Here is a 25,645-nt window from a genome sequence, read left to right on the forward strand (position 1 = left end):
CGCGGCCCTGCACCACACGCGCTCACACGCGCTCACACGCACGCACACACTCACCGCCCCCTCGCCCCGCGGCGGCCCCGGGGATGGCGGTGCTGGCGCTCGCCCTGGAGGGACTCGCCATCTTCGGCCTCGTCCTCTTCGTCGTGCTCTGGCTCATGCACTTCATGTCCATCATCTACACGTAAGCGCGGGCCGGGGAGGGCGGCGGCGGCGGCGGCGGGGGGCGCGCTGCCCCCGAGCGCGGCAGCGGGCGCTGCCTCCGCCGGCGCCCTTGGGAGAGGAGTGGGGGGTGCGGGGAGGAGCCGGGGGAGGGGAGCGCGGCCCTGCGGGTGTGCCGTGTGCCCCCCCGCCGCCGCCGCCTCGCCATGGCTTCCCCGCCGAGGTGCGAAGCCGCCGGTTCCCGGGCGCTGCCGCCTCGGCGCGGGGAGGTGCGCTGTGTCCCGTGCCGCGCCCGGCCTGCGGCTGCCTTCCGTCGAGTTAAAAGCCTGCGTCTGTCTGCAGGGTCGTGTGCGTGTTCAGGGCGCGCATCGGCGTGTGCCTGCGTCCCGCTGCCGCCGGGCCTGACGTACCACTCGCTGCCCTTTGGGGCTTGTGTCTGYTTTGGAGGGTTCCAGTGATAACTGAAAGCAGGTCTTCAGATCAAAGCCGCTTTATGGGTTTGTGCCATCTGCCTTCACGTTACGAGCTTTGTTGTCTTACCTTGCAGAATTTTTAGCTAAGGTTTTGCATTTTGCTGTTGTTCGCTGATGCTCCCTCTGAGCTTTTTTGTTTGTAGTGGTGGTAGGGACTGATGATCACAGCAGTCATAAAATAGATTAATATTGTACTTTYTGACCATACAAACAGCATGGAGCAGACCAATCTAGCACATTACTCTCTGCTGACTAGCCAGAATTGTAGTTATGAATACGCTGGTGAGCTTTTTGAGAAATAACAATGCTAGTGGTGAAGGMAAGCACATACATATGTGTGTGTGGATATATATGTGTATGTATGTATATGGACATATGGACCCTTCTTAGATAACTGAGAAGAAATACTTTAAGAGTTTGAAGAGTGCTTGCTTTTCAGTGGCTGATAAAAAGCAGATTTTTGCTGGAGCTTAGTGGAGGAACTGGCCATGGGTATGTGGGAAAGGATTAATAATGCGCCTCTTTCTTGTAGAACACTTTTTGGTGAACTTTCTCTTAAATAAATGTCCAGTCTTGCAATACTGGAGCTACTAGAAAATAGGTACATTTCTGTTTGTTTTGTCTGTGCTTATCTTTTCTCCTTTCTTTCTGTTACCTGTGCATATGATAGGTATCTGYGATAAACTCCTGTCCATGTTGAAGTCAAAGGACTCCTCTTGAGTTCATGGGAGTTGGAGTTTTGCTTCTATTATCTTTGGTTACAGTAGCCTTGTTTTTAATTAAAACTGCTGTAAAATTGCTTATATGAGTGAGTTTCTAATCATTTTGCTCTGTTGTAATTCAGTTACATTTAGATTTTATATTCATTCYGACGTTGGTATCTTTGTTCTTGAAAAGTAGCTGTATGGGCATGACAGACAAGGTTTTGATGTTGGGGGGCAGTAGGAATGCCTGGTGTGGGAGGAGACCATGAACAGCCCTCTGCTGGTCACAGGTAGTTGTGGATGTCTCTGAAACAGATGAAAACATCAGAATCTTCTACCTGGCCAAGGACTGCTTGTCATGCTGCTGCTCACACATATTAAAGAAAAAGCAGCAGCCTCAAGAGGCAGGAGACACAAAAAGAGGAGACATGTGAGAGAACACACACTAGGAAGCATGTGGAAGACAGCATGGAGAAGAAACAGAAGATAAAGCTGAGGGGGACATTGCTGGGGATAAAGCTGGAAGTGTGCTCTCTGGAAAGAGGCAGTCCATGCCAGATGAGATACGGCACTCGAATGGACTGTGGCTTATGGGTAAGCTACACAGGGACACATCTGAGGGGACTGTAGCCCACAGACTTTGGAGCGGGGATACCCCACAAGGGATTGCAGCCTGTGGAGGCTGTCCCATGCCAAGGCAGGGACACTCCCAAAGAGACTGCGGCTATGGAGGAAGTTGTGCTGGAGCAGAGGAGGTACAAGAAACAAGGAGCAGTGGAGGAAAAGGGGTAAGAAGTCAGAAATGGGAGACAAACAATTGCACACTGACTCCAAGCCCCTGTGCTGCCTGTCACTTCCTGGAAGGGATTCGAAGTGCCTGAGCACAACTTGTACAAAAACAAGGGAAACTGAGAGGAGAAAAGGGGAGGATAGGTGTTGAACTGAAGTTGGGCCTGGTGAAGGGGAAGGAAAGGTTTCCCTAAGTGTTTGGTTAATTTTCGCTCAGTTTCTCAATACCCAAATCAGTAATTAACATTTTCTGTTAACTGATAGTAAATTAACTAGAATTCCCCCAATTGAGACTATTACCATGATGCTAATTGCGGGCAACACGTGGACCAGGCATGGCCTGGGGGTGCAAAAACTGTAGTAACTGAAAAAACTCTGGAAAGAACCTTGGCTCCAGGTATTGGGAATTCTGGTATTGTACTGTGGTGTAAGTGGTATGCCTGTTGCAGATGGGGAGGATAGGTGTGAGCAATGTGTAAATAGTGGGGAAGGGAGGGAGGGTGTCAAGGGGACGGAGACAAACTCTTTTCGGCTGTCCCATGTGACAGGACAAGAGGCAGTGGGCAAAAATTGAAGCACAGGAAGTTCTGCCTGAATGTGAGGGGGGATTTCTTCCCTGTGAGAGTGACAGAGCACTGGCACAGGTTGCCTAGGGAGGTTGTGGAGTCTCCTTCTCTGGAGATCCTCAAGGCCCGCCTGGATGCAACCCTGTCTAACATGCTSTAGGTGACCCTGCTGAGCAGAGGGGTTGGACTAGATGATCTCCAGAGGTCCCTTCTGACCTTACTGATTCTGTGATTCTATGAAACAGAATCCAAGGGGGCCTTCGGCGAGCTCTTGCTGGACAGGAAGGCAGTGGGGAAGATACTGGGTGCACTGCTTCCAGCCATGGGGGTCTGGAGCCAGGGCCATCTCCTCTTGTGGCACCCAAGAGCAGCAGCCCCGGCAGCGCAGTGGCTGTGATGCCCCAAGAAGTGGTGCTGCTATGCTGAGTGTGACTAGAGCTTGCTGTGTCCTCCCAGCAGGCCTCCAGAGAAAGCAAGGGAACCAGACTGGCTGCTGTTGTCGACATTTAGCAGTTCCAAACTGGTGAGTTGGAATGGCTAATCTGTGCTACTGGAGTACTAAGATAATATTAAAAACACTTCAGCAAAACTGTTCTGGCCTAAACAGTCTTCATTCTGCAACTCTGCACTGGTGTTTTGTATGTTTGATTTAGGAAGACACTTAGCATGTGCAAATTAAGAAAAGAAAAAGCATTATTCATATGTTAAATAAAAGCTTTTCTTATTTTAAGTGTTGGTGGTAGCCACCAGGGTTAATTTCATACCAGTAGTTCAGTTGAGTTTATGCTGAATTTGCTTCAGTAAGGTGTAGGTTTTGAGTATCTAGAGTGCTGTACAAGGATTCAGTTGAGGAAGAACGCCCTTTCTGACATACAGCATTTGTTAACATAAAACATTTGCAAAAATTTAAATCTGGCTCTTTTTGGCCACCTTGTTTTCACTCCTACCCTTCACTACTTTGAATGATTTTGGTATAATAGGTTCACTGGGTCTCATACTCCTTTAAAATAAACAGGTTGGCTGAAACAATGAAATCTAAATAGCCATGCTGTTAAGTCAAGTGGCAATTTTTATAAATTGTCTAATGCATGTGATTGTGAAACCACTCTAGGTTTGTCTCTCTGTAATACTGAGTCAGCGAAGTAAATGGAATGAATGTGGGCCAAACAGCGAACTGTCTACTAATTAGATAAAATGCAGTTTGCATATATGAACTCTGTGTATTTAGGTTGTGTTGTTTGAGCTGTTTCAACTGAATTAGTATCCACTATGCCTGATTTAGGTTTTTGAATAAGACCCCTGTATTTGTATGGACTCGCAAGTGGAGCAGAGCCACCTACTAATCCTAGAAGAAGAGAAGTAATGTTGAGACTACCTAATATGCTAATACTGAAACCAGCTAAAATGGACATTCAGTACTAAAAATGAATGTATAACTTTGTATGAAGTGGAAAGTAGTGTGAATGAGGTACTAATAAGGAAAAAGACTTAAAATACTAGTTGAACTATTACTCGGGGAAAATGAGGAGTAACTTTGATATTTTAGTGGTCTGTAAAATAGTTATTTCAATAAAGCAATGATTTCTACTAACTTCTAAAGATATGCAAACAGAAAGCTTCTAAAATCAGAAAAAAAATAAAAAGAACTGCTAAAGCTGTTTTTTTTTCAGATTTCTGCACTCTGAGGCATATCTTGTATTTCTGAATCAGTGGCTGGCATAGCCTGTGGCCATGGATTTGCTGTTTAACTGTTTCAAAATGAATGGTTCTAGTTTAATAATAGGAATTTTCAGAATGATACATGTCACTTTTTACTAAAGCTAGCAAACAATGCATGGCGAAACCAGAAGATGTCTTATTTAAGCTTAATCTGTCTAATCTCATTTTTCCTATTGTCTTCAGAATTTAGACTAAAATAAATGAAAGTCTGTATTTTTTTTCTGAATAACTCTCTCACTTGTTGATGCTTCTTTCAACTTGTACCAAATACAAAATTGCATGTTATAAATTTATTCTGGGATTGAAGAGGGAAGGAATGGCTTTTAAGTTAGGGAAGTTGAATTTCATCTTTGATAGCTTTCCTTCAACTTCAGTAGTGTTTAGTAAATCATTGAAACTGCTCATAGCCTGTGGCATTATTTTCTGGGTCTACAAAACTGGACAACCGGAGACCTGTTCCAGATTGAGTGTCTGTCATTCTTGTCTGTCAGCAGGGATTCTAATTACAGTACTTCCATAATATAAACTAATTTGTTTTTTTAAGGTACTTTTAGTAAGTTGATATTGAAGTTGTTTGTTGTCTTGGCTCCCCAGATGTAGTTGGGAGGGATAGGGCCATGTCATTTAATTGATAAACAAATTGATACTTTAATCTTTTTTTAAAAAATTAAAGTATGTATAACTTAAACAGCAGTCAGTGAAGAGATCATGAATTTGGTGTTCATGGATGCTCATTTAGATGTGCATGGGCAGATTACATCTTGTCTACTAAGCGGAACAGGGAATTCTGTCAAAGACAAATGTACCAAAACATCTGAATGTAATTAAAAGCATAATTAACTAATAGCTTTGTCATGAATATACACATAGAATGCCTTTTAAAGTTACCCAGGCACTTCAGGAAACTTGAGATTCCTGTTTTTGTGAAGTCTATATATCTTCCTAAGACTTATCTTCCAAACTTAAACAAAACATACTTTGGAATCAAACATGTGATATATTAACCAGGAGATTAAAAAAACTTCACATATGTTACTCTACAACATTTGTGAGCTTCTGTTATTAAGAAAACTTTTTTTTTTTTTTGCTGCTGAATTTATTCATCCCTTGCTATGTAATCCATGCATTCGTGTCCAGTCTCTCCCTATACTGTTCTTTGACCTCTCCGGTTGTCTTCTCTTTTGTCCTTTGGCCTTTTTGCATGTTGGTATGGCTGCTTCATCCTTCATGTTTTATTTCTTCACCATGGCTATAAGCATCTGGCAACAGAGTTGCTAAGGCACATGTTAACAAGAGTAAAATTTATGCATGTTGCCATCATTGAGTTGCAGCTTTCTCTTTYGTTTATGGAGGTGATGCAGAGGTGGCCTTGTCACTGGTAGGAACCATAAGGGGACAGTGTGGAGTTCTAATCYGAAAGATGCTCTTAGGAGAATTCACCTGTTAGTATCAAATATTATTCAATATTTGAATACTATCAAATATTATTGAGCCATAAGTGAACTAAAATTTGAATAGATTTTCACAGATATAGTGTGAATATTAATCTCTTAGATTAGAGGTATCCTCCCCTCTTCTTGATAACTGGATTCAAACAGAACACTCAAAAATGTGATTGTACTGAAGCTTCCCAAGAAAAAGATTGGAAGACTTGGCACATGCAGAATTCTGGGTCTGTTTTTGATTTTGTTCATTGTCTTAGTTGAATCAAAGTTCAGTCACCTAGGCTTGTTCAATCATTTTGCCTGCCGGTTTCGTGCCTCAAGGTGAATAGTTCTTCCTGTTATGTAGCTAATGACAAAATTGATGTGTAGTGTTGATAACCTTCAGAATAGCTTGCCATCTGTGGTCTTGTATGTGTGAAAGCAGGGAATAGATCATGCTCATCATCTGTATTAGGAATCTTTCTCTGCAGGTAAAAGCAAGCAAAAATAACTTGGATCTTTGACCATAAACTGGGGCTTTAGAGAAACATGAAAAGCTGAAAAATTATGAGGCTTGTGTTTGATATTAGTTAACATCTTTAACTTCTTGCTTTTTCTCTTTGCAACCCTCTAATTTTATCTAGGCGTTGAGGGCAGACACTACTTCTTGTGGAAACCTTGTAAGGTGTTTGTTGCAAGTATTGCGTCTGTACAACTTGCTGGACTGCTTTTATGCAGCAACTGTATGACAGTGTTCTTGTAGAGGGGAGTCTGAAGGATAGCATAGTTATGAAGTTAAGCATAATTATTGGGGAGAGACACAGGAAAAAAAAACAAAAGGAACAGGAGCAAACCAGTAGTTGCTGAAACTTCAAGAACTCAGAGGCAGTGGTGAGATTCGGTTTTTCAGCACTGAATGGGAAATTATAGAATATTTTAGGTTGGAAAGGATTATTGCAGATTGCCTGTTCTTACCATGTGCTCAAAGTAGAGTGAAATTGCAGCACTTTGCTCAATGGTCGGCATATGGATAGGGAAATGATAGCTTCTGTCCATGATGAAACAAAGAAGCCACTGAAGAGATTCAGAGTTTGAGAGGTGAAAAAAATCACAAGGCAAAAAAGTCCTTTGAACAGCATTATGAAGGGTTGGCAGTGTGACAAAACTCTGTTTCTTCGCACTCAYGCACACAACCCTTCCCCCCACCTCCAAATCCCTAAATGCCCTTTTTCTTGTGTTCAGACATAAGACAGACTAAAGAGTGAATTGTAAGCTGTATAAGCGAAAACAGAGGTTATCTTAAGGATTTTTTTTTTAAGAGAGAATTCGCCTGATTTATAGCAGGGATTTAAGGATGTAGGGAGAGGCAGGCCATAGTAAAGGTCACAATCAGTGTGTATCTATGAAGGGGAAAAACATGCTTGACAAAGCTGATAGCCTTCTGTGAAGAGATAAGTGGGTGAGAGGAGAGTAGTGGATATTGTTTATCTAAACTTTTGTAAGACCGTCTCACATTACATCCTCATAGAGAAACTGACTAGATAGGTAGAGTGTGACATGGACAGCCAGGCTCAGAGGTGTGATCAGTGGCATGAAGTCCAGATGATGGTCAGTCACGAGTGATGTCCCCTAGGTGTTAATCCTGGGACCACTATTGTTTGTATTAATGGCCTTGATGGCAGGACGGAGTGCACTCAACAAGTCTGTGGATGATACAGAATTGAGAGGAGTGGCTGATGGCCTAGATGGATGTGCTGCCATTGAGAGAGACCGTAGCAGGTTGGAGAAATGATTGTGGAGGCTCCATCCTTGGAGATACTTGAAGACAGACTAGATGCAGCCCTGAGCAGCCTACTGTAGTTGACCCCTCTTTGAGTAGGGGTTTTGGCCTAGAAGTTTTACAGGTCCCTTCCAGTTTCAAGGTCCCTTCCAATTCTGTGGAAGCTGATGTAACTGTTACTGSTTGTATTATTACATAGTGATTGTATAGTCATATTGAGAAGGAGGTAGTGTAGAAGATATAAGTTGGATATGTTGCTTATTTTAAGCACACTGAAATTTACCTGAGACTGCTGTCACAGGAGTTTAGTTCAGGCAGTATTTGGGAGAAAACAGGTATGGAGAAAGCAGGAGGGTTAACCTGAGAGTTATTTATACTAAGATTGTAGTTGAATGAATTTGTGAGTGGTGAGATAGAGAATTAAGGAAAGTAAAGCTGTGCGGAACCAGAAATCTGAGAGAGATCACAAGGTGAGAGAGAAACCACCATGTTGAAAGCAGCTAGGGAAATTTGATATTTTTAATAGTATGTGCTTCTCTAAAAGAAGTCTAGAGGACAGGAAAATAGAATACTAATTAAACCTTGAGGGGAAGTGTGTTATTGGAGACTCTTGACAGGAATGATTTTTACAGAATGCAAGGAAGTGAAGCCTAAAGATTGTCTAGAACAGACTTAAAGGAGAGTAATTACAGCTAACTGGATGGCATGTTTATTGTGTTGAGGAGGAAGGGAATTTGGTATGTGTTGTTGATGAGTGGGTTTTTAAAACAAACCACGACTACTTATTGAATAGCTTGCATGGAAGGGAAAGATAGAGGATGGCAACACTTAGAGTATGTAAGATGGAAAATAGGAAGTTAATTTGGAAATGAAATAGTTTGGGTTGCTGAAGCCCGTAGATGCCCGAATGCTTTCTCCTCTCCAAGACCTGTGTGTCAGATGAAGCTGAAGAGTGGTGTAAAGTMTACTGTGTTTGTATCAGCTTTTATAGGGATATGAAGAAGTTCAAAAAAGCTGAGGTTTCACAGAGCCAGATGTTGTCATAAAGGCATAATTTTTGATTAAGCTGAATTATAGAGTTGTTTAAATAGCTGATGAAGACAGGTAAATTGTATTAGAGTGAATCTGTGAAATTTCTGCCAGAACTACTGTGTGGCATGCCAACTCTGCAAGTAGTTTTACTGGTTTATTTGAGACCCTGCTTTTTTTGTTTCTGTTTTGTTCTTTAACAGACTTGCTTAGGGCCAATTACTACTGTAAACAAATCTCAGGACTTTCACCTTGRACTTTATTTTAATTGAAGTTCAGTGATTTTTATGGACTTAATAGTGGTCTTGCATTTAGACTGAAGACTGATTTAAAAGAAATCACAAACATACTTTATTGTGAGAAACAGTCTGCTATAGATTAAAAAGCCTTTAATCTTGCTTATTCCAAGTTGAATAGTTTTGTATTTTTCTTAAATGAWTTTCTTACAGTCAGTTATGACCTAGGCTAGAGTATACCTTCTGTTGTTTTTTGGTCTGGAGTAATTCATATCTGAGTCAAACTCTAGAGGTTGTATAATTCATTAAAAGAAAAGTCTTGCTACCTTTTGGGCAAGTAAGGTTAAAACATGGTTATGAATGCAGTCAAAGAGAAAGCCAAAATAGAGCATTGTACTAAAAGAAGGATTARGAGCATCTGAGCAGTGCTACCTGTAACTTTGTTTTGGAATTCCTGTTTCCTTGAAACAATCTTTGGTGAATACTTGACTCTAGTGGATGAGATACCATTCTGCTTTCCTTTCTTTATTTTTTTTTTAATTAAAACAGTCAAGATAACTAAAAAGAATTACTTGCTGCTAACTTGTGCTGTTTGTAGCTTTGACTTGTGTTTTAGACCACTACAGTTACCATTCCCCTCTTTACTTTTCAAAACTATCTCTGTGAAAACCGAACTCTGATTCTGCTGCTTCCCCCCATCCCATCGCTTATATGAGCTCATGTGCTATGTATAGAGAAGAAAACATTGTAAACAAAGATAAACAATCGTTCTTATATTATCTGCAAGTGTCCTGTTTTTATGAAGATTTTATTTTGAGGGGCTGGTGCAATATGTTTATATAGTAGTGAATTCCTAGCTGGTTGTTGCTTTGCTTTGATAATGCTACACTTAATTTTGAAGCTGAAAAAATATTTTTCTAGACGTATGTCCACTTTTTTTAGACAGCAAGTAATCAAGCTGAGAAAATGAGGTTTCAGTRAATTCCCTGAGCTGTCCTTGGACAGCCCTTTCTACTAGAGGGAAAAAAAAAACTTTTTAGCCTCAAAAACAGCATGAATTTCTCCTATAAGCTTTGGTAAAGTCTGAAATTCTAGTTTAAAGAGATAAATGAGTTTCCGAGCTCATCTGTTTAATAAGAGCGTAGGTTTTGATAACTGATAAAAGTTTGTAAGAACAATGATAGCAACAAGAGAGCAAAAATTTTTCGATGTGTCCTCACCTCTCTCTGTAACTGGTAAGGGGGAAGARAAGACAGTTTTCTAGAGATTTCATTGCACTTTCTCTTGCCCCAGCTGTATTGATTTCATAGATGATGGTGATACAGTGAATGGTTGCCATGGTAGAAGTTTTGAATGTATTTTTTAGAAAAAAATTTACAGATGAAATTTACAAAAGTATTTTTTSCGTTTTATCTACTGACCTTAAATCACTTTTCTGATACTTCACTATTCCATATGATGCCAACAAGTAAAGAACTATTACTTTGCCCTGACCTTCTTTTTCAAAGATTTTTGTAATCATTTTCTCTCATTTATAATGTTCCTTATAGAAAACATATCCAAGTTTTCCTTAAGACACTTGTAGAGTAAGAACATATACACTAACAGTTCTATATTCTGGACAAGCTTTGTAGCTCTCTTGGTCTTCTCAACTTGTGCTAAGAAAAGAGTGTGAAAATTGATGTTTGAGCAAAATTTCTACTTTATAGAGTGAAAAGCAGTATTTCAAAAAATATTTACATGAAGTTCATTTGAATATAAATTTGGGCTGTTATCTACTGAAAGTTAAGAAAAATATTGGTATGATTTTTTTTCTCTAGTTCATTCAGTTTCTGATTGTCAGTGCTAAAACAAATCTTTATTACTGACAGTTAACTGAGAAGCTTTTAGGAAGGACAAGCTGGGAAATATTCTTGGGTGACAGGGATCTTTTGGCAGAAAGGGAGCAGGATGGAGCAAATTGGAACTGTGGGTAATATTTATGTAAATAAACGATGCATTATATTGTCATTTAAAGTTGTGCTGAAGTGAATAGGGATGAACTATTTTTCATATAATTGCAAATGTACTTAAAAACATCCCCATCATTCACTCACACTACACATATTCTAAAGCTTTATATTTAAAAGATTTTATGCTTTGAGGGATTGATTCTGTGTTAAAAGCTTACCCCTATGGTGGGTTTATCTGACTGTGAGTTACTGCCTTCCCCTGAAAATGCTTTCATAAATAAACCAAACTCTGTGTGTGTGGCTCTCTGAAGTTACATTAACRTTTGCTGTTTGTTCTTTTCTTTTCCAAACATTAAACATGTAGTTTTTTCAAAAATCTTTAATAAATAAGACTGTGTGAAGTTATGGATTGCATATGCTGAACTTGCCTTTTGCAGTAACATATTCAGCTGTTTGAAAGATAATCCATAGAATTTCAGCCATGTATGAAGATTTTAGAAATGAGAAATGTCAAATCAAACTAGATTGAAAAAAAAAAAAAAAACTCTCTTCAGTATTTTGTTTTTATTACTAGCCAAGGATTAAATTACTCCCAAAACTGGAAGAAGAAATTAATGGTTGATTTTTGAGAATATTTAGCTGCTGAAATTTGTAATTATCACAAGTTGTATGTTTAGGTTCTTTATTCTATTCTTTTAGATCTGTAATTCTTTTTTTTTTTTAATATAAAGAAAACCTTGACTCCTGCCACTTATTTCTCTTCATGTCTTCTTCCTGTTTTCCTCCTATACTACCTCCAATCATGATTTCAGTGCATTACATTCTGTTATTCCTTTTCATATGTCTGTAGGGCACGTGTAGTAAAGGAGAGCATTTACCTAGAAAGACAATGAAATATATTTGATCTGCCTTTTCTCTTTTGTAAGTACGTGATGAAACATGTACTAATCACAGCATGTATTTCAGCACGAACTTCTAATCTGAGAATTTAAAATAAGGTACACAGGCTATTAAGTGGGTAGGGCTATTAAGTGCTGTGGTTTTTGTTGTCATTGWATTTATTTATTTATTTATTTTTGTCACACCAAAACCTATGGTCATTTCACTCTGGCAGGCATGACGGCTGTGTTCTATGAAGTGGGCACCTGAACCTTACCGAGTGCTTTTTTCATTCTTACTTGTCTACTTACCTCTGCTTCTGAGCATTGCAGCAAGACCAGATGACACTTACTGTTTTTATTTATAATTACTGTCATACTAAAAGTGACATTAGCGTTGCCTCTTAAAGTCCTCTTTCACCTATCCCCACCTGTGCGTTTCTGCTCCTCCATTCTGTTGGACCTGAAACTGACTTGCWGCTTGTCCTTATGAACACTGACTCCGACCCAAGCAAGAGAGCGGTGTTGATCAAGCTCATAATCATCTCACCAGTCTTTCGAACTGTATACCTACTGAGTTAATCTGGCAGAATTCTACATTACAAATAAAATAATAATTTTATGGTGCTTTATGTCTCAACTAGATCACTGTGGGATCAGACCAGTGTCAGCACCACTGTAAGATCAGAACAACAATACCCCAAAAAATGAGCGAGGAGGAGGAAAGAGACTGCCTCTCTGCAGTAGCCCGTGGTTAAATTGGTTCAGCTGTTCCCCAGACTACGCTCTGAGAAGGAAAAAAAAAAGAGTGAGGAAACAAAATCAAGATGTTTAGTTCCTGCTTTTTAAAGAATTCTGGCCACTTGCTAAGAGGCGTGTTGCCATGGRTGGTTTTAGTTTTTGTTTGATAACTTGTTCTGTAACTTTCAAGTTCATCTGAAGTCTAGGAGGTACTTAAAAAGGAAAAACAATGTCATAGACCTCTTAACGAACTTCTGGAATTCTTTCATTTACAAGCTGGACTGAGCRGTGTGAGAAATAAGAAATAGTTATTAGTGTGTTGTTCAGGTTTAATTATTTCCTTGTAGAGAATCTTCTCTTCCTTCCTTCTCTCTGCCTCTRTGTCTAAGCGTGGTGTTTTGCTTCCCTTTGGTATAGAATAGTGCTATGACAAAGGGTGTTCGTACAAACCCCATCCCTCTTCGTAGCTGATGAGCTGACTACTGTCTTGAATCACTGCTTCTGAAATTAAATGGAGTAAGATACAGTGTTATTAGACACTGCTGAAAAACGGTCAGACAGACTGTTCATGAAATTACTACCATGAGATGCGGAAACTTACTTGGTAGCTATCTGTGTCTTTCAGTATGGAACTGTTTTAATACAATTACATTAATGATACAGGATTTTAAATGAACTAACTTTAGTCTTCAAGGATGTTTTATACTCCTGCAGAAACATAGAARTAGTTTCTACTGTTTCTTCTGGACTTTCCCAGTTTTCCCTGTTTATTGTGTTGGCCAGTGTATTGTACCTCTAGCAAATCCCAACATTTCTTCTGTGCATGAGGGTACCTACATTTGGAAATATCTTTACTTTTTAAATGTCTTATGTTAAGAAGATATGGTGAGCTCATCTCTTACCTTTCTACTCCTGAAGAAAGAGGACTATCTAAACTCTTGTTTCACCCACTCCAAACAAAGACCTCTTTTCCATTGCTCCATAGCAGATCTGGCACTTCCCAAACCCCTCTGTGAGATGATTCTGTTCACTGATACTAAAAATTCATCTGAGGCAGAAAATGACCCCTTTCAAAAGTGATGATCCGTTAGCTTAGCTCAACTGTCTGTGGCTCCACAGCCTTAGACATATTCAAGGAGTGATTTCAGTGCTTCTCAGAAGTTTCATTTATGTTGGCTTGTAATATTGGAATATCTGTTGCAAATCTATAACCAAAGTTATTTATCAGCCAGTAATAAGAGCATTCTTAAACAGATAAAATGGCTGCTGTGGGAAAGTTGAAATTGGTGAGTGAAAAGTGTTGAGATTTCTTTTTTAAGCTACTCTTAAAAGGCATATGCTATTACTCTGAGAAACCCAGCAGTTTGTAACAAGCTTTTTATATTTTTTAGCGTATTCTTGTCTTCAACCCATACCCTTTCAACTGGGGCGGGGGAAGGGGAGAAGGCCAGGAATGTAGTCTAAGCCTTAAAAAAAAAAAAAAATCTATTTTTGTTACTTTAATTGGTACAAGTAAGTAAGAATTCATCAGATGGTATGCTGGATGATGATTATTCAGTAGCCTGGATTTTGCTTTAACACATGTTTCTCGTCTGTTAAAAGAAGAAATCTGTATTACAGTTGCTTCTATGGGTTAGTTATCTTGTTAAAGGATTAAGTCTGAGCAAATTTTGCAGATGCTTCTTATATAATGTAGGATAGTCAAACTATCATGGCACGCTTATGACATTCTGCTGCTTCTCTTTCCACATCTACATATACCAGTAGCAGATTGTTTTGAAGGAATTTCACAGCCTCACTACCTAAGAATTTCAGGCTTGTCCATTTAACATTTATCTAAGTATAAGAGTGCACATAAATATCCTAACTACTGATCTTAAATTTTTGCATGTAGGATGTGAGTGTCCTTAGTGCTCTACCAGCATTTGTTTCAGAGCTCAAAGTTCTTATTCCTTGGCATGGTAGTGCTCTTTTGCAGCTTACTGTATTAGGCAGAGGTTGAAAAAATCCATTAAGAAAATGCATCTGAATAGCTGGACTCCTTTTGGGCTGATTTCAATGCAAATTGTTGCGATATTGTACATGATATTTGAACTTCATGAAGAGATTGTTAAATTTTTATCATTTTGAACCATGTGTCACATGGTCTTGAGCTTCTTTACTGCTAAAGTGGTTGAGACCTAAACCACTGTAAGTTCATGCCCAAATATATTTATTACTTCATCTTACCCTTTCTTTGTAGACTTTGTGGTAGGTTTCTGAGGGAAAGAAAACTAACGGACTAATGAGTAACTATTTGTTAAAGTAAAGGAAGTTATAGTCTCTTTTCAATAGTATTTCAAAACCAAGAGACTCTAAAACTTGTACAGATTCTGTAACATACAGAACTTTATTGTAATTTGTTACTCATAATAGTTAGTCTGTTTCTGTAGTGTTACTAGGTTGTCAAGTGTAACTCTTCTCTTCTAGTTCAGATGCAAATAGGTGCCCTGAGCATAAGGTGGTCGATTTCCTGTTAGTTTTTGTCTTTTGCTCTATTGAGTCTAATAGGTTATTGCACAACTGGTATGGAAATTCTTATTCTAGTATCACAATACCATAGTACTTTCCAGATGGCAGGTTGCCACTTTTGTGTAATGTTACGAATAGAATGTGAACTGAGATCTTAAGATAACATATTGTATATAGTCCTATCTATACTGAATTCTATTCTGTCAAAACTCTGTCTACAGTGCTTCATAGCTGAACGGGCCCTGATAATGCCTCATTTGCAGGATTTCTAAGGCTTCTTTTACTTTATGCTATGTGTAGGCTTTTCCTTACGTAACTGAATTGGTTGCATAATCCTATATGTGAGCATGGCTTGTAATGTGATATTCTGCAGTTCCACCATTTGCTGCTTATACTTTATCACAATCCTGCCTCAAATCTTTCTGTATCCTTTCTTCTCTCCTAGTGTTTCTGCATAAACACATTCACTCTGCCATTTGCTGTTCTTATTTCATAGTTTTAAAGTCTTTGGCCTCAGTGCATCAGACTATGCTGCAGGCATTGGTTTATTCCATTATAACTGGAGAGCTCTTCTGTTCTTGTTTTATGTCTCTCTTCCTCTCCTGTTCTCCTGAAGTTGTGCCTGCCTTTTGTTGGCCCTAAAGCTCTTACTTGTTGCTATGTTTCTGTGAAAATTGTTAAAGAAATCTTTTTGTCCATGGTAGCTCTTTGAACTATTACTTTCCTTACTTTGGTCTGACTGCCCCTTGGCTGTTCTTTGCCCAACAAGACTATTTTAGTTTGCTTCTGCAATTCCCAAGGTTCAGATCAATGACAATACGAGGACGTAATCCTCTAACCTCATCCTTTTATCTTCGATCAGCCATTGTTCATTCTCTACAAGAACGTTATGCCCCTGCTGTCTGGCTGCAAATGTGCTTTTAAAGAGATGCATGAGGAAACAAACGAGGTGATGTCATTGTCCAGTTCCAGGCAAAAGAATTCTAGAGAATTACAGATCCTTGTATTTTCTGACAAGATCTCTTTAGTAGCTCAGTAGCTATGCTTAATCAGGTCCATTCTTCAGGAGTTTGCTTCCTAGGAGTCTGACCTTTTATTTTATTTTTATTTAAAAAAWTTTTTTAATGCCACCTAACTAACTTGAAGCACATTTTGTGGACAACTGCATACCGGGCTTTTTTTGAAACAGCATGTTGTAAGTTTCTGAGTACAAAAATTCTGTTTTAAGAATTGATTCTGTTAAGGTATATCCTACTATAAAATATTYTTTTGATCTCAATGTTGTGCATATTTTTAGAAAAGTGCAGGATACAGTAACAGTATAACAGAACTCTTCAAAATAATGATATTCTAATTATTCACAAATGTTAAGTTTCAGGAAATAGTTTTTTTCAGATCATGTATGTTTAATGTATTAAAATTTGATTGTATACTGGTACACAAAGTTTTCAGAATTTAATTTTGCCTTTAAGTCAACCAGAAAGAGTGTAGAACTGAATATTCAGTTGTGACAGATCTTACTTTTTCTATTCACTGGTGAAATAGTAGTTCTGTGAATTGTACTCTGTTTGTCCATGCTTCTGATCCAGCATACTGTCTAGGTTTTTAGACTTTGTATACTGTATCTTACTGATCTTCATCCTCAGTGTTGTTAGTTGTTGATCTTACTGTTTTTTTTTCCATTTGAGCATGTGGATGTGTTTTGCGTAACTTCATGTAGACATTGAACTTGACCCTTCTTCTTTGACCCTCTCCTGTTTACAATCAATTGCTCTTTCTGATTTTTCCTATTGTAATATTAGCTATGATTTTTCAACACTTAATGGAGGAAGGAGGTAAAAAGTAATCTTGTATAGGTAGTAAAATGCTGAGAATTTACCTGAAAATACAAATTTGTAAATTAGTCTGAGAAATACCCAGTAATTTAGACTAAGATATTGTCATTATTTAATTGAATACTGACAGTAGTTTCACAATAAAAGTCTCATCACTGATGTTTCTGTTAGCTTCTTATTTTCATATTCTTTGATCCTCAGTTAAATTGGCATTTCATTTTGCTTTTGAGGTTTAAAAGTAACTTCAAATGCACTGCTGCTATAGGCAAGCCCCCTCCTTTTTCTCCTAACACTCTTGTGTGTGACAAAATCATGGAAGCAATAGAAATGAAATAACAGATATCCTACAAACACAGACTAGCATGCAGTTATGAGCTTTGAAGTGACTTGTACATTTTTTATGGGCTGATTATTCAATCTTGAATGAAGGCTGAATTTAACTGCCCTAGTTATAAACAGTGCTAGGATGTTTTATACACTTGACATATCAACTGTCAGATACAAAAACAGCTGTTTTTATACAAAATTAAAACTTCTGCAGCAATTTTAAAACTTCTAAGCTTTGTTACTTCTGACCGTCTTTTTGAATAGCATATTTGAAAATAGCATGTTTTCTTTTTCTTATTGCATGGTATATGCTGTTTCTCCTTGTAGTCGTCTACACCTCAATAAGAAAGCAACAGACAAACAGCCATATAGCAAACTCCCTGGTGTTTCACTTCTAAAGCCGTTAAAAGGCGTGGATCCTAATCTGATAAACAACTTAGAAACCTTCTTTGAACTGGATTATCCCAAAGTAAGTATTTACAACGTTTTCTCTCCTCCTTCCTTAGGTCATATTAGTGACTTGGCTAGTAGTTCTAGGCTAGAACCACTGAACTTGATTGTACAGTGAATTTTTCATTGTGGATGCATATTTACGTGTTCCAGATGTTCTTTTTCTAAAAGCTTGAGTATAAAGGGACATGACCAAGACTTGTGGGCAAAACGTACTCTGTGCTTTGCTAAGATTTTATTATTTTAATATTGTCTGTTATTGATAGTATTATGAAATACTCTATATTTTTGAAGCTCTTTTARTGATGAGGCCAGACACCCTCCTCCAATTTAATACTTCTCTGTAACAGATTGCCTAAAAAAGAACTTCTATTTATAATCTAATAAAGTTACTGATGGCTCTTCTGACTGTTTTTCCAATAAAGAACTTGCTGGTGATCCTGTGTACTTCACTAATTGTTGGTATACAGTATAATCCCCAAGCCACTTGTCAATATTGGAAAATAAATAGTTAATAAAAGCTTATACTTGCTCTTGAATACTGTTTGACTGTGTAATATAAGTGGTAAGTATGTCAGATGCTGTCCATGCTCTAAGAAGCTTAGAAGTTAAAGGAGAAATCTGTAAATGCTTGCTTGCTGCATCACTCGGCAGTTAAAGTGCTTTTTTGTTTTTAAAAATGACTGTAACTGTTCCTTTGAAAGTCCTTAGTTTTTAAACTCGACACAGAACTTAATCATCACCATTCTTCTCAAAACTRCTTCTGGCACTGCCATGTCAGTTGTAAAAGGTCAAAGGCATATGTAAGCTGTGTAATGAGGTTTCATTGTATATTGTGACTGAGTGCTTTAAACTCATTCCTAAATATGCAGGGAAAAAAAAAACTTATCAAAGCTGTTTAGGCTTTTTTTTTAATATAATTGTTTGGTGTATTTTGAAAAGCTTAAGACACACTTTTTCTTTTTTTACTAGTATGAAGTACTACTCTGTGTACAAGATCATGATGATCCAGCTATTGATGTATGCAAAAAGCTCCTTGGCAAATACCCAAATGTTGATGCTAGACTGTTCATAGGTAAGTTACATAACTCTGTGGTGGWGTTCTTACAAGGTATTATTAGAGTCCTTTGATTATACATGCAATATTTTAAAATAAACAGCTCTCTTCTCCAGATGTTGGTCTGTAAAATGAGTTTGCATTTGGAATCTATGACATCAGTTAAAAAAAAMGTAGGAAGAATAACTTATGCAGAAAAGTGGCTTTTTCCTTCTAAATCTGATATACAGCAATTTGAATTAGATTCTGTCTTTCCACTGAACTAAGTAAGCAAGAAGTGATTTGAGTTGTAGTTAGGTTTGAGCTTGATCTACTACAACAATCCTTTACTCAACTTAGAGTCTATAGAACTATTTTTTTTCATGCTCCATTTCTCTTAGAGAAAAGAGGGGATGCTTCATGACCACTCCTCTACCAACTGACCTGAAATAAACTGAATTATATCTGGCAGTCAGAAACAAAATGTTGTGTCTTGCTTTTATCTTGTTTCTTGTGTTTTCCTTTGATCCTCTATAATTACCCTAAAATATATAGATCATATGCATAATCAATAGTCCGAACATAGAGGTAGAGAATGCTTACCTTGTAGAATGTAGTAACTACCTTTATAGCTCCACTCTCAATTACTACTCTGCCATTTTAAGGAAGGACTTGATTTTTTTTTCCTTTTAAAGTCTCTATCATTATAGTAAGATCTGAAATATACAAGTGAATGAATGAATATTTGGTATTTAAAGGTTATTCTTAATAGTAGTTGGACTTTTAGAATTGAAAGCTAAACTATTGTTCAGTTAACATAACTAAATATTTGGAATATGGAGTCTGAATTCTAAAAAAACCCACCATGCACTCTCTGTTTGTAATGTTTCTAATTTTTAGGTGGTAAGAAGGTTGGCATCAATCCCAAGATTAACAACCTAATGCCTGGATATGAAGTTGCTAAATATGATCTCATATGGATTTGTGATAGTGGAATCAGAGGTGGGTGTGTGCAGTAATGTGCTGACTCCCCAGTGGAACCAGCACCAGGAAATCTTTGGGAGGTTGAACTAGATGATCTCCAGAGGTCCCTTCCAACWTTACTGATTCTGTGATTCTGTGACTCTTACACTTCCCTCTAAAGTAAGAATTCACTACCCTCTTACTTCCTGTAGATAGGTAGTTTTTGTTGATTGTATTGACTGAGAACGGAAGTAGAAATGAAGGCGAAAAATCTTGAAAAATATTATCATGAAATAAAAATGTTTAACCTCTAATTAAAGATGTTAAACTTGCTAAAAAAAATGTTCAGACAGTTTTCATTGTACATACTGTTGAGTGAATTGCCTGTTAATCATCATTATCATTTTATCGAAACTTTGCCTCAGCATATTGTACACCAGAATTCTGTCTCAATATTAGTAATAGAACATGAATCTCAGTGTCTTTGTACAGAGCTTTCTGCTAATGACAGAATGGTTTAATGAACTGTCATTTTTTCATTTATCACTTAGTAACACCAGACACACTGACAGATATGGCCAATCAGATGACTGAAAAAGTAGGCTTGGTCCATGGGCTACCCTATGTTGCAGACAGGCAAGGTTTTGCTGCTACTCTTGAACAGGTAAGTGCAATCTTGTCTGGACTTTCTTTGCAATGTATTTCTAAAAATTGTAGGTTGCATTTTTCATCTTTTGTGTGAAAAAAGGTTTCATTTACTTTAAAGCTGCAATCACACTTGAAACTAGCATAATTTTAAATGCTCTAAAGTACTCTGGTTTATAAATTCTACCAAAGCATTCTAAATGTTGATTCACTATGTATGATTATAATATGAACAATAAATACAGGATAAAAATTACAGATTTTATATTAAAGTTTATTAAAATTGTTTCATCACTTAAAGTCAAAATTCTATTGGCTTCTGAATAGGAACATAAAACCAGCCATGATACATCAGACCAAAGTATAGCTCACACAGTATSACCAGCAGGAGCTATAAGCAGAGGCTCTTGAAGAGTGGGATGAAGACAAAGTTTGTGCTATTTTCCGCTTAACAATCTCTGAGCTTTTTGCTGTTTTCAGCTGAGAAACTTTTTGAGTTGGAGGTAGATATGTATATTTACTAATGCATAGGAGATTTCTTGCATCAACTTTTCCATTTAATTTTTTTCCTTGAGCCYGTATAGACTTTGAACACTTAAAACATTTTATGGTTCTGTGGACGTACTATCTGTTGCAAGATGAACCACCTCCTTTTTTAATTGCGAACTTARCTTTTCTGTAGTGCTGTTTTGTGACTCTTTAACACTTATCTTGAAACATTAGGTGAACAGTTGATATATAGCAAACATCTTATCACTCTTCATGTTGTCTATCTTCCTCCTCCTCCTCTTTGTTATTGAATTCTCTGCTTTGTAGAATGAAGGGGCTGAGTTTTTTGTTTGTTCCTCATGTCTCAAGGCATGTGATTTCATCCCAGTATCCTTTATTCTAAGCCAGTATAAGCAAGGCATTTTTGCCCTAAGGCTAAATAATGTGTGTCAAAAGCAGGAATATGAGAGGTGAAAGTATAGTGAGACTCAATATTCTTTCATTCCATGGAGTGAGGGCATCTTGTGTGATTTTTGTGAAGCAGAAAGTCTGAGTTAATTTCTCATGTAACAAAAGTAAGGAGCTATGCAATAAAGTAATTAGTACTATTACTTGCTAAATAGAATTACTACTACTGCTTCTCTATTCCTGCAACAACTTTTACTTCAAGATCTAGTGCAAGATCAGCTTGCCTTTTCTTCAGTGAATAAACGGTTTAGTAAAAAGTAGTGCAAAGACCATGTGTAGGAACAATGGGAATGAAAGGCTTTAGCCCTCAAGCCCAGCTGTCCCTCTGTAGGATATGCCTTGTCTTAACTTGTTAAATAGTGTAACATGTAAACTCTTATACATGTGCATTCATTGCAAAATTCTAGAAGGTATGTTTAGCTTGGTGTGGGTATTTGTCATATAAGTACAAGTAGGAATAGATCCAAGAGAGATAGGCCCTATGCCATGCGTTGTATTTAAGATATATTGATTAATAGATTTTGAGTTTTGTTTAAATACAATATATCATTCTCAATGAAGACAAAACTAAAAAAAATATCTTGTGATTGCTTGTGGCACTTCATTGTGTTCTGCAATCATCTAATTCGTTATTTCATGAAAAATGTCTGAATGGAGGAAACCTTTTAAAAATTACCCAGTGAATTTTTGGACTATGTACTCTCCCTCATTCTCACCGAATTGACCAATTACCAAGCTATAGCAGTGGATGGTTGTTATTATTAATGCAAAAAGTGAACATTATGCTGAGTTCTATCTGATAGCCAAATTGCTTACTTCTTCTACTTTGGCATAGGTATAACCTTTAAAATATCTCAAGTTGTCTTCTAGAATGAAAATGTTCTTATAAGCAATTGCTACATTGTGGGAGAAGGATTCAAAGTTAACAGAGCAGCCAATAAGAAATAGTTTGGTTTTGAAAGTATTTCCAAGTATGCCATCATAATTGACCAGATCTGGGGTATTTTTTCTTTTGTCAAACTCTTTGGAGAAATACTTAGAAAAAGCTGCAAGTGGAATAGTATTTTCATAAATTTCTATAGAGTTTTAAAAGCCCTATTATCATTTTTGCAGGTTTACTTTGGGACTTCACATCCAAGGTCATATATTTCAGCCAATTTAACTGGCTTCAAATGTGTAACAGGAATGTCCTGTTTGATGAGAAAAGATGTCTTGGACCAAGCTGGAGGACTGATAGCTTTTGCACAGTATATTGCTGAAGATTACTTCATGGCCAAAGCTATAGCTGACCGGTAAGGTGACTCTACTGTAAGCTCATTTAAGTGCAGTTTTGATCTGATACTACTTTTTTTACACTATAATGCATACTATAGATAAGAACTGAACAAACATAGCGATATTTGCTGTTTTCCAATAAAGACTTGATAAAATATTCTGTTACTTGTACCCATTGTAATAGTATGGTGCATAGGCTGAGGAGACTTTCGAAGGCTAATAATATCATGAAATACTTGTGCTGAAAATGATCTGTGCATCTCTTGTTTGCTGGATACTTACTTTGTGCATTCATTTTCAGGGGCTGGAAATTTGCAATGGCCACACAAGTTGCAATGCAAAACTCTGGTTCATATTCTATTTCTCAGTTTCAGTCCAGAATGATCAGGTAAATTTTTAATCTTTCTTCCCACCCATCACCTTCTTCCAGTGTGGATAACACAATAATTATGAGAGAAAGAACCTTTCTGAAGCTAACTTTGATCTAATATCTTGAATGCTGAAGTTACAATGGACATCTTGATGTACCTTTCTTCTCTTTTGGGAGAGAARAACTGACTTTTAGGATTGAAATATGAGCAGTTAGTATACTACTTAGCATGAAAAGATGTTAAGTTTTTCTGTTTTTTTTTTTATGTGCAGTATATTTGAAAGAATTTTTACAATGTTTTATTTGAAGGTGTAATTATTAAATGAGACTGAATTAACATGTTCTCAACCAGGTCATAGTGGCTCATCATGTGAAGAGGTTGAGGAACAGATATAGAGTCAATACTATATATATAGTCAATATAATATAAGTCAATAATAATGATATAATATAGTCAATATATTCTAAGTCATTGTGTAGTCAATACTATTTTTTTTCTTCTTTCTAGGTGGGCCAAGCTGCGAATTAATATGTTGCCTGCCACAATAATTTGTGAGCCAATCTCAGAGTGTTTTGTTGCCAGTCTAGTTATTGGATGGGCGGCCCATCATGTATTCAGATGGGATATAATGGTATTTTTCATGTGTCACTGTTTGGCATGGTTTATATTTGACTACATTCAACTAAGAGGTGTCCAGGTATGTCATACCACTTTATTTTGAAGTTCCAAACATTRTTAATGACAACTACTTTGGGAGATAACTAAGCCTACTTACAGTAATGATATATTATTTTTAGTATCATCAAGAAAGTAAGAGGTCAAGTCCTGTCACTTCTGCCCTTCTTCTGGCTTAAATTATAAACAATAATAGGAAAGGGGGACTGCACTGCTCAGTTGTAGTTTTGTTCGCTATAAGCAGGTGTATATGTACTTCTGCCTACACCTTGAAAGTTTGGTTATGTGCTTTTCTCCTTCTTCTGACAAGAAAAAAAWCACTTTTTTTAAGTATAAGAATAGCAGCTTTAGGAGGATTTAGTATGTAGATACTGTTTTTTTTCTTTTTTTGGCTTTTTGTTTTTATTGGTTACTCTTTTATGTTTTACAAGATTTGAGGTTTTTATATACTACATACTTTTTTTGGCCTATTTTAATATTGAAAATGGAATTGCAAAAGAATCTTAGTCTTTTCTAAAAACTAAAATATTCCTATCACTACAATGAATGAGGCCTCAACAGAACTGGTTATGGAGAAATATCGCATAAATCAGAATAGCATTTGCTCTTCTAAAGTTGTAGGAGTTCTTCAGGCTTTCCTTTCTGTTCTGACCACATTCCAACTAAATTTGATCTATAGTTATCTGTGAATTCAGATTTGTCAAGTAGTTCTTGTCACACTGAAAAGTATTCTTTAATACTTGGAGGAAAAAAAAATCCTGTTTTAATTCTGTAGGATTCTTGCAGACCGGTCTAACAGTCAACTTTTCCGACTACTCTTTCACCATGTGCAGCACATACATGGAATAGTATTGTTATACTAGAGTAATAGCTTTGTGTCTTCTCTTCTTCTGAACCCTGTTCAGTTCCAGCTCTATGTGAGGCATAAAAATTCTGTATGAAACAGAAAATACAGAGAGGCTATAAGCTGTTTTGTTCTTAATTCCATTTTTTCATATGCAGCCTGCCAAAGTCTCGTTTAAATTTTACTCCTCTAAGAATGTACAATAGTTGAACTACTATCTAGATACTGCCCTTCAGAGGCTATGACAAAAGTCTAGTGTCTGTTTGAAGGCAAGTCTTTTCAGTGGTTTTGTTTTCCAAACTTTAAAAAAGAAAAAAGTGAAATTATATCATTACTTTTCTTTGAGCCAGCTGCTACGTACTGATGAGGTTTGAAACCTTCCAGATCATTCTTGTATATTGCCCTTGTTCTAATGTGTGGGATCTTATCTTAAACAGGAAAATTTTATTGGCCTGTAAAAAGGAGCACATGCTCTTGATAATGTAAAAGCTCTGTGATTAAACAATTGTATCATGCATAAGTCTTCCCTGAAGCTTAAGTTACATTGTAGTAATCAGTATGCTTAGATGTTTGTTTTTGTATTCCTAGGGTGGTGCTTTATGTTTTTCAAAGCTTGATTATGCAGTAGCTTGGTTCATCAGAGAATCCATGACAATTTATATCTTCCTATCTGCTTTGTGGGACCCTACTATTAGCTGGAGGACCGGACGCTACAGATTACGTTGTGGAGGCACTGCAGAAGAAATCCTTGATGTATAGCCTCAGCTTTGTAACTGTGAATGTCAAAAAAAGAAGGGGCGGGGGGGCGGGAAGGAAAAGTACTATAAATTGTTTATATAAATGCTTTTAAGAAAATCTACCTTCAATAGTTTTATTACTTGTATGTTTTGGTATCTGTTCTTTAATTTATTTTTGCATGGCACTTGCATCTGTGAAAAATACATCCGTCGTCTTGGCCAAATGATACCTTGCTCATTTGTACAAAAGGAAATTGAGAGAACTTGCTCCAGTATCCATTTTCTATGTGGATGCTCTGCAGCAAACTCTAAAAACAGTATCCTTCTGGATGGGAACAGCTTCTTACTCCATGGCGTGCTAGTCTAGCAAATCCAGGTATCAAATAGCTATTGTCCAGCTGGATTGCATAAGGCTGCACCTAGTAAAATCACAGACAAAAATACAGCTGATTTCTGTTAATATCTCACAAGATAAAGCACGTAACAGGACTTTGGGAAAGAAGCTCTTGAATGCTTTATGCCTACCTCTTCTAGTTGCTGCAGAACAAAATGAATGGAAAGGTAAATAG

General features: G+C 37.4%; 1 protein-coding gene across 2 annotated transcripts; it reads left to right on the plus strand.

Moving 5' to 3' along the window:
• On the plus strand, positions 1 to 25,138 carry UGCG (UDP-glucose ceramide glucosyltransferase). 2 transcript variants are annotated; one of them, XM_085307883.1, is made up of 9 exons: positions 1 to 181; positions 17,451 to 17,592; positions 18,546 to 18,648; positions 19,510 to 19,611; positions 20,124 to 20,236; positions 22,288 to 22,466; positions 22,751 to 22,837; positions 23,328 to 23,517; positions 24,928 to 25,138. In XM_085307883.1, the coding sequence occupies exons 1-9, from the start codon at positions 84 to 86 to the stop codon at positions 25,096 to 25,098; spliced, it is 1,185 nt and encodes a 394-aa protein (XP_085164009.1). In that variant the 5' UTR covers positions 1 to 83; the 3' UTR covers positions 25,099 to 25,138. The 2 variants fall into 2 exon arrangements, with proteins under 2 accessions (XP_085164009.1, XP_085164010.1); XM_085307884.1 differs by lacking the exon at positions 1 to 181 and adding an exon at positions 16,107 to 16,156.
• The last annotated feature ends 507 nt before the right edge of the window (positions 25,139 to 25,645 follow it).

This window comes from Rhea americana, unplaced genomic scaffold (assembly GCF_003343005.1).
Source record: "Rhea americana isolate MKP2758 unplaced genomic scaffold, rheAme1 scaffold_267, whole genome shotgun sequence".
NCBI classification, from domain to species: Eukaryota; Metazoa; Chordata; class Aves; order Rheiformes; family Rheidae; genus Rhea; species Rhea americana.

Coding starts and splice junctions, on each gene's coding strand:
- UGCG (XM_085307883.1), top strand. CDS start 84: ATGGCGGTGCTGGCGCTCGCCCTGGAGGGACTCGCCATCTTCGGCCTC. Junction 18,649..19,509: donor TGATGCTAGACTGTTCATAG/GTAAGTTACATA, acceptor TCTAATTTTTAG/GTGGTAAGAAGGTTGGCATC. Junction 22,467..22,750: donor GCCAAAGCTATAGCTGACCG/GTAAGGTGACTC, acceptor ATTCATTTTCAG/GGGCTGGAAATTTGCAATGG.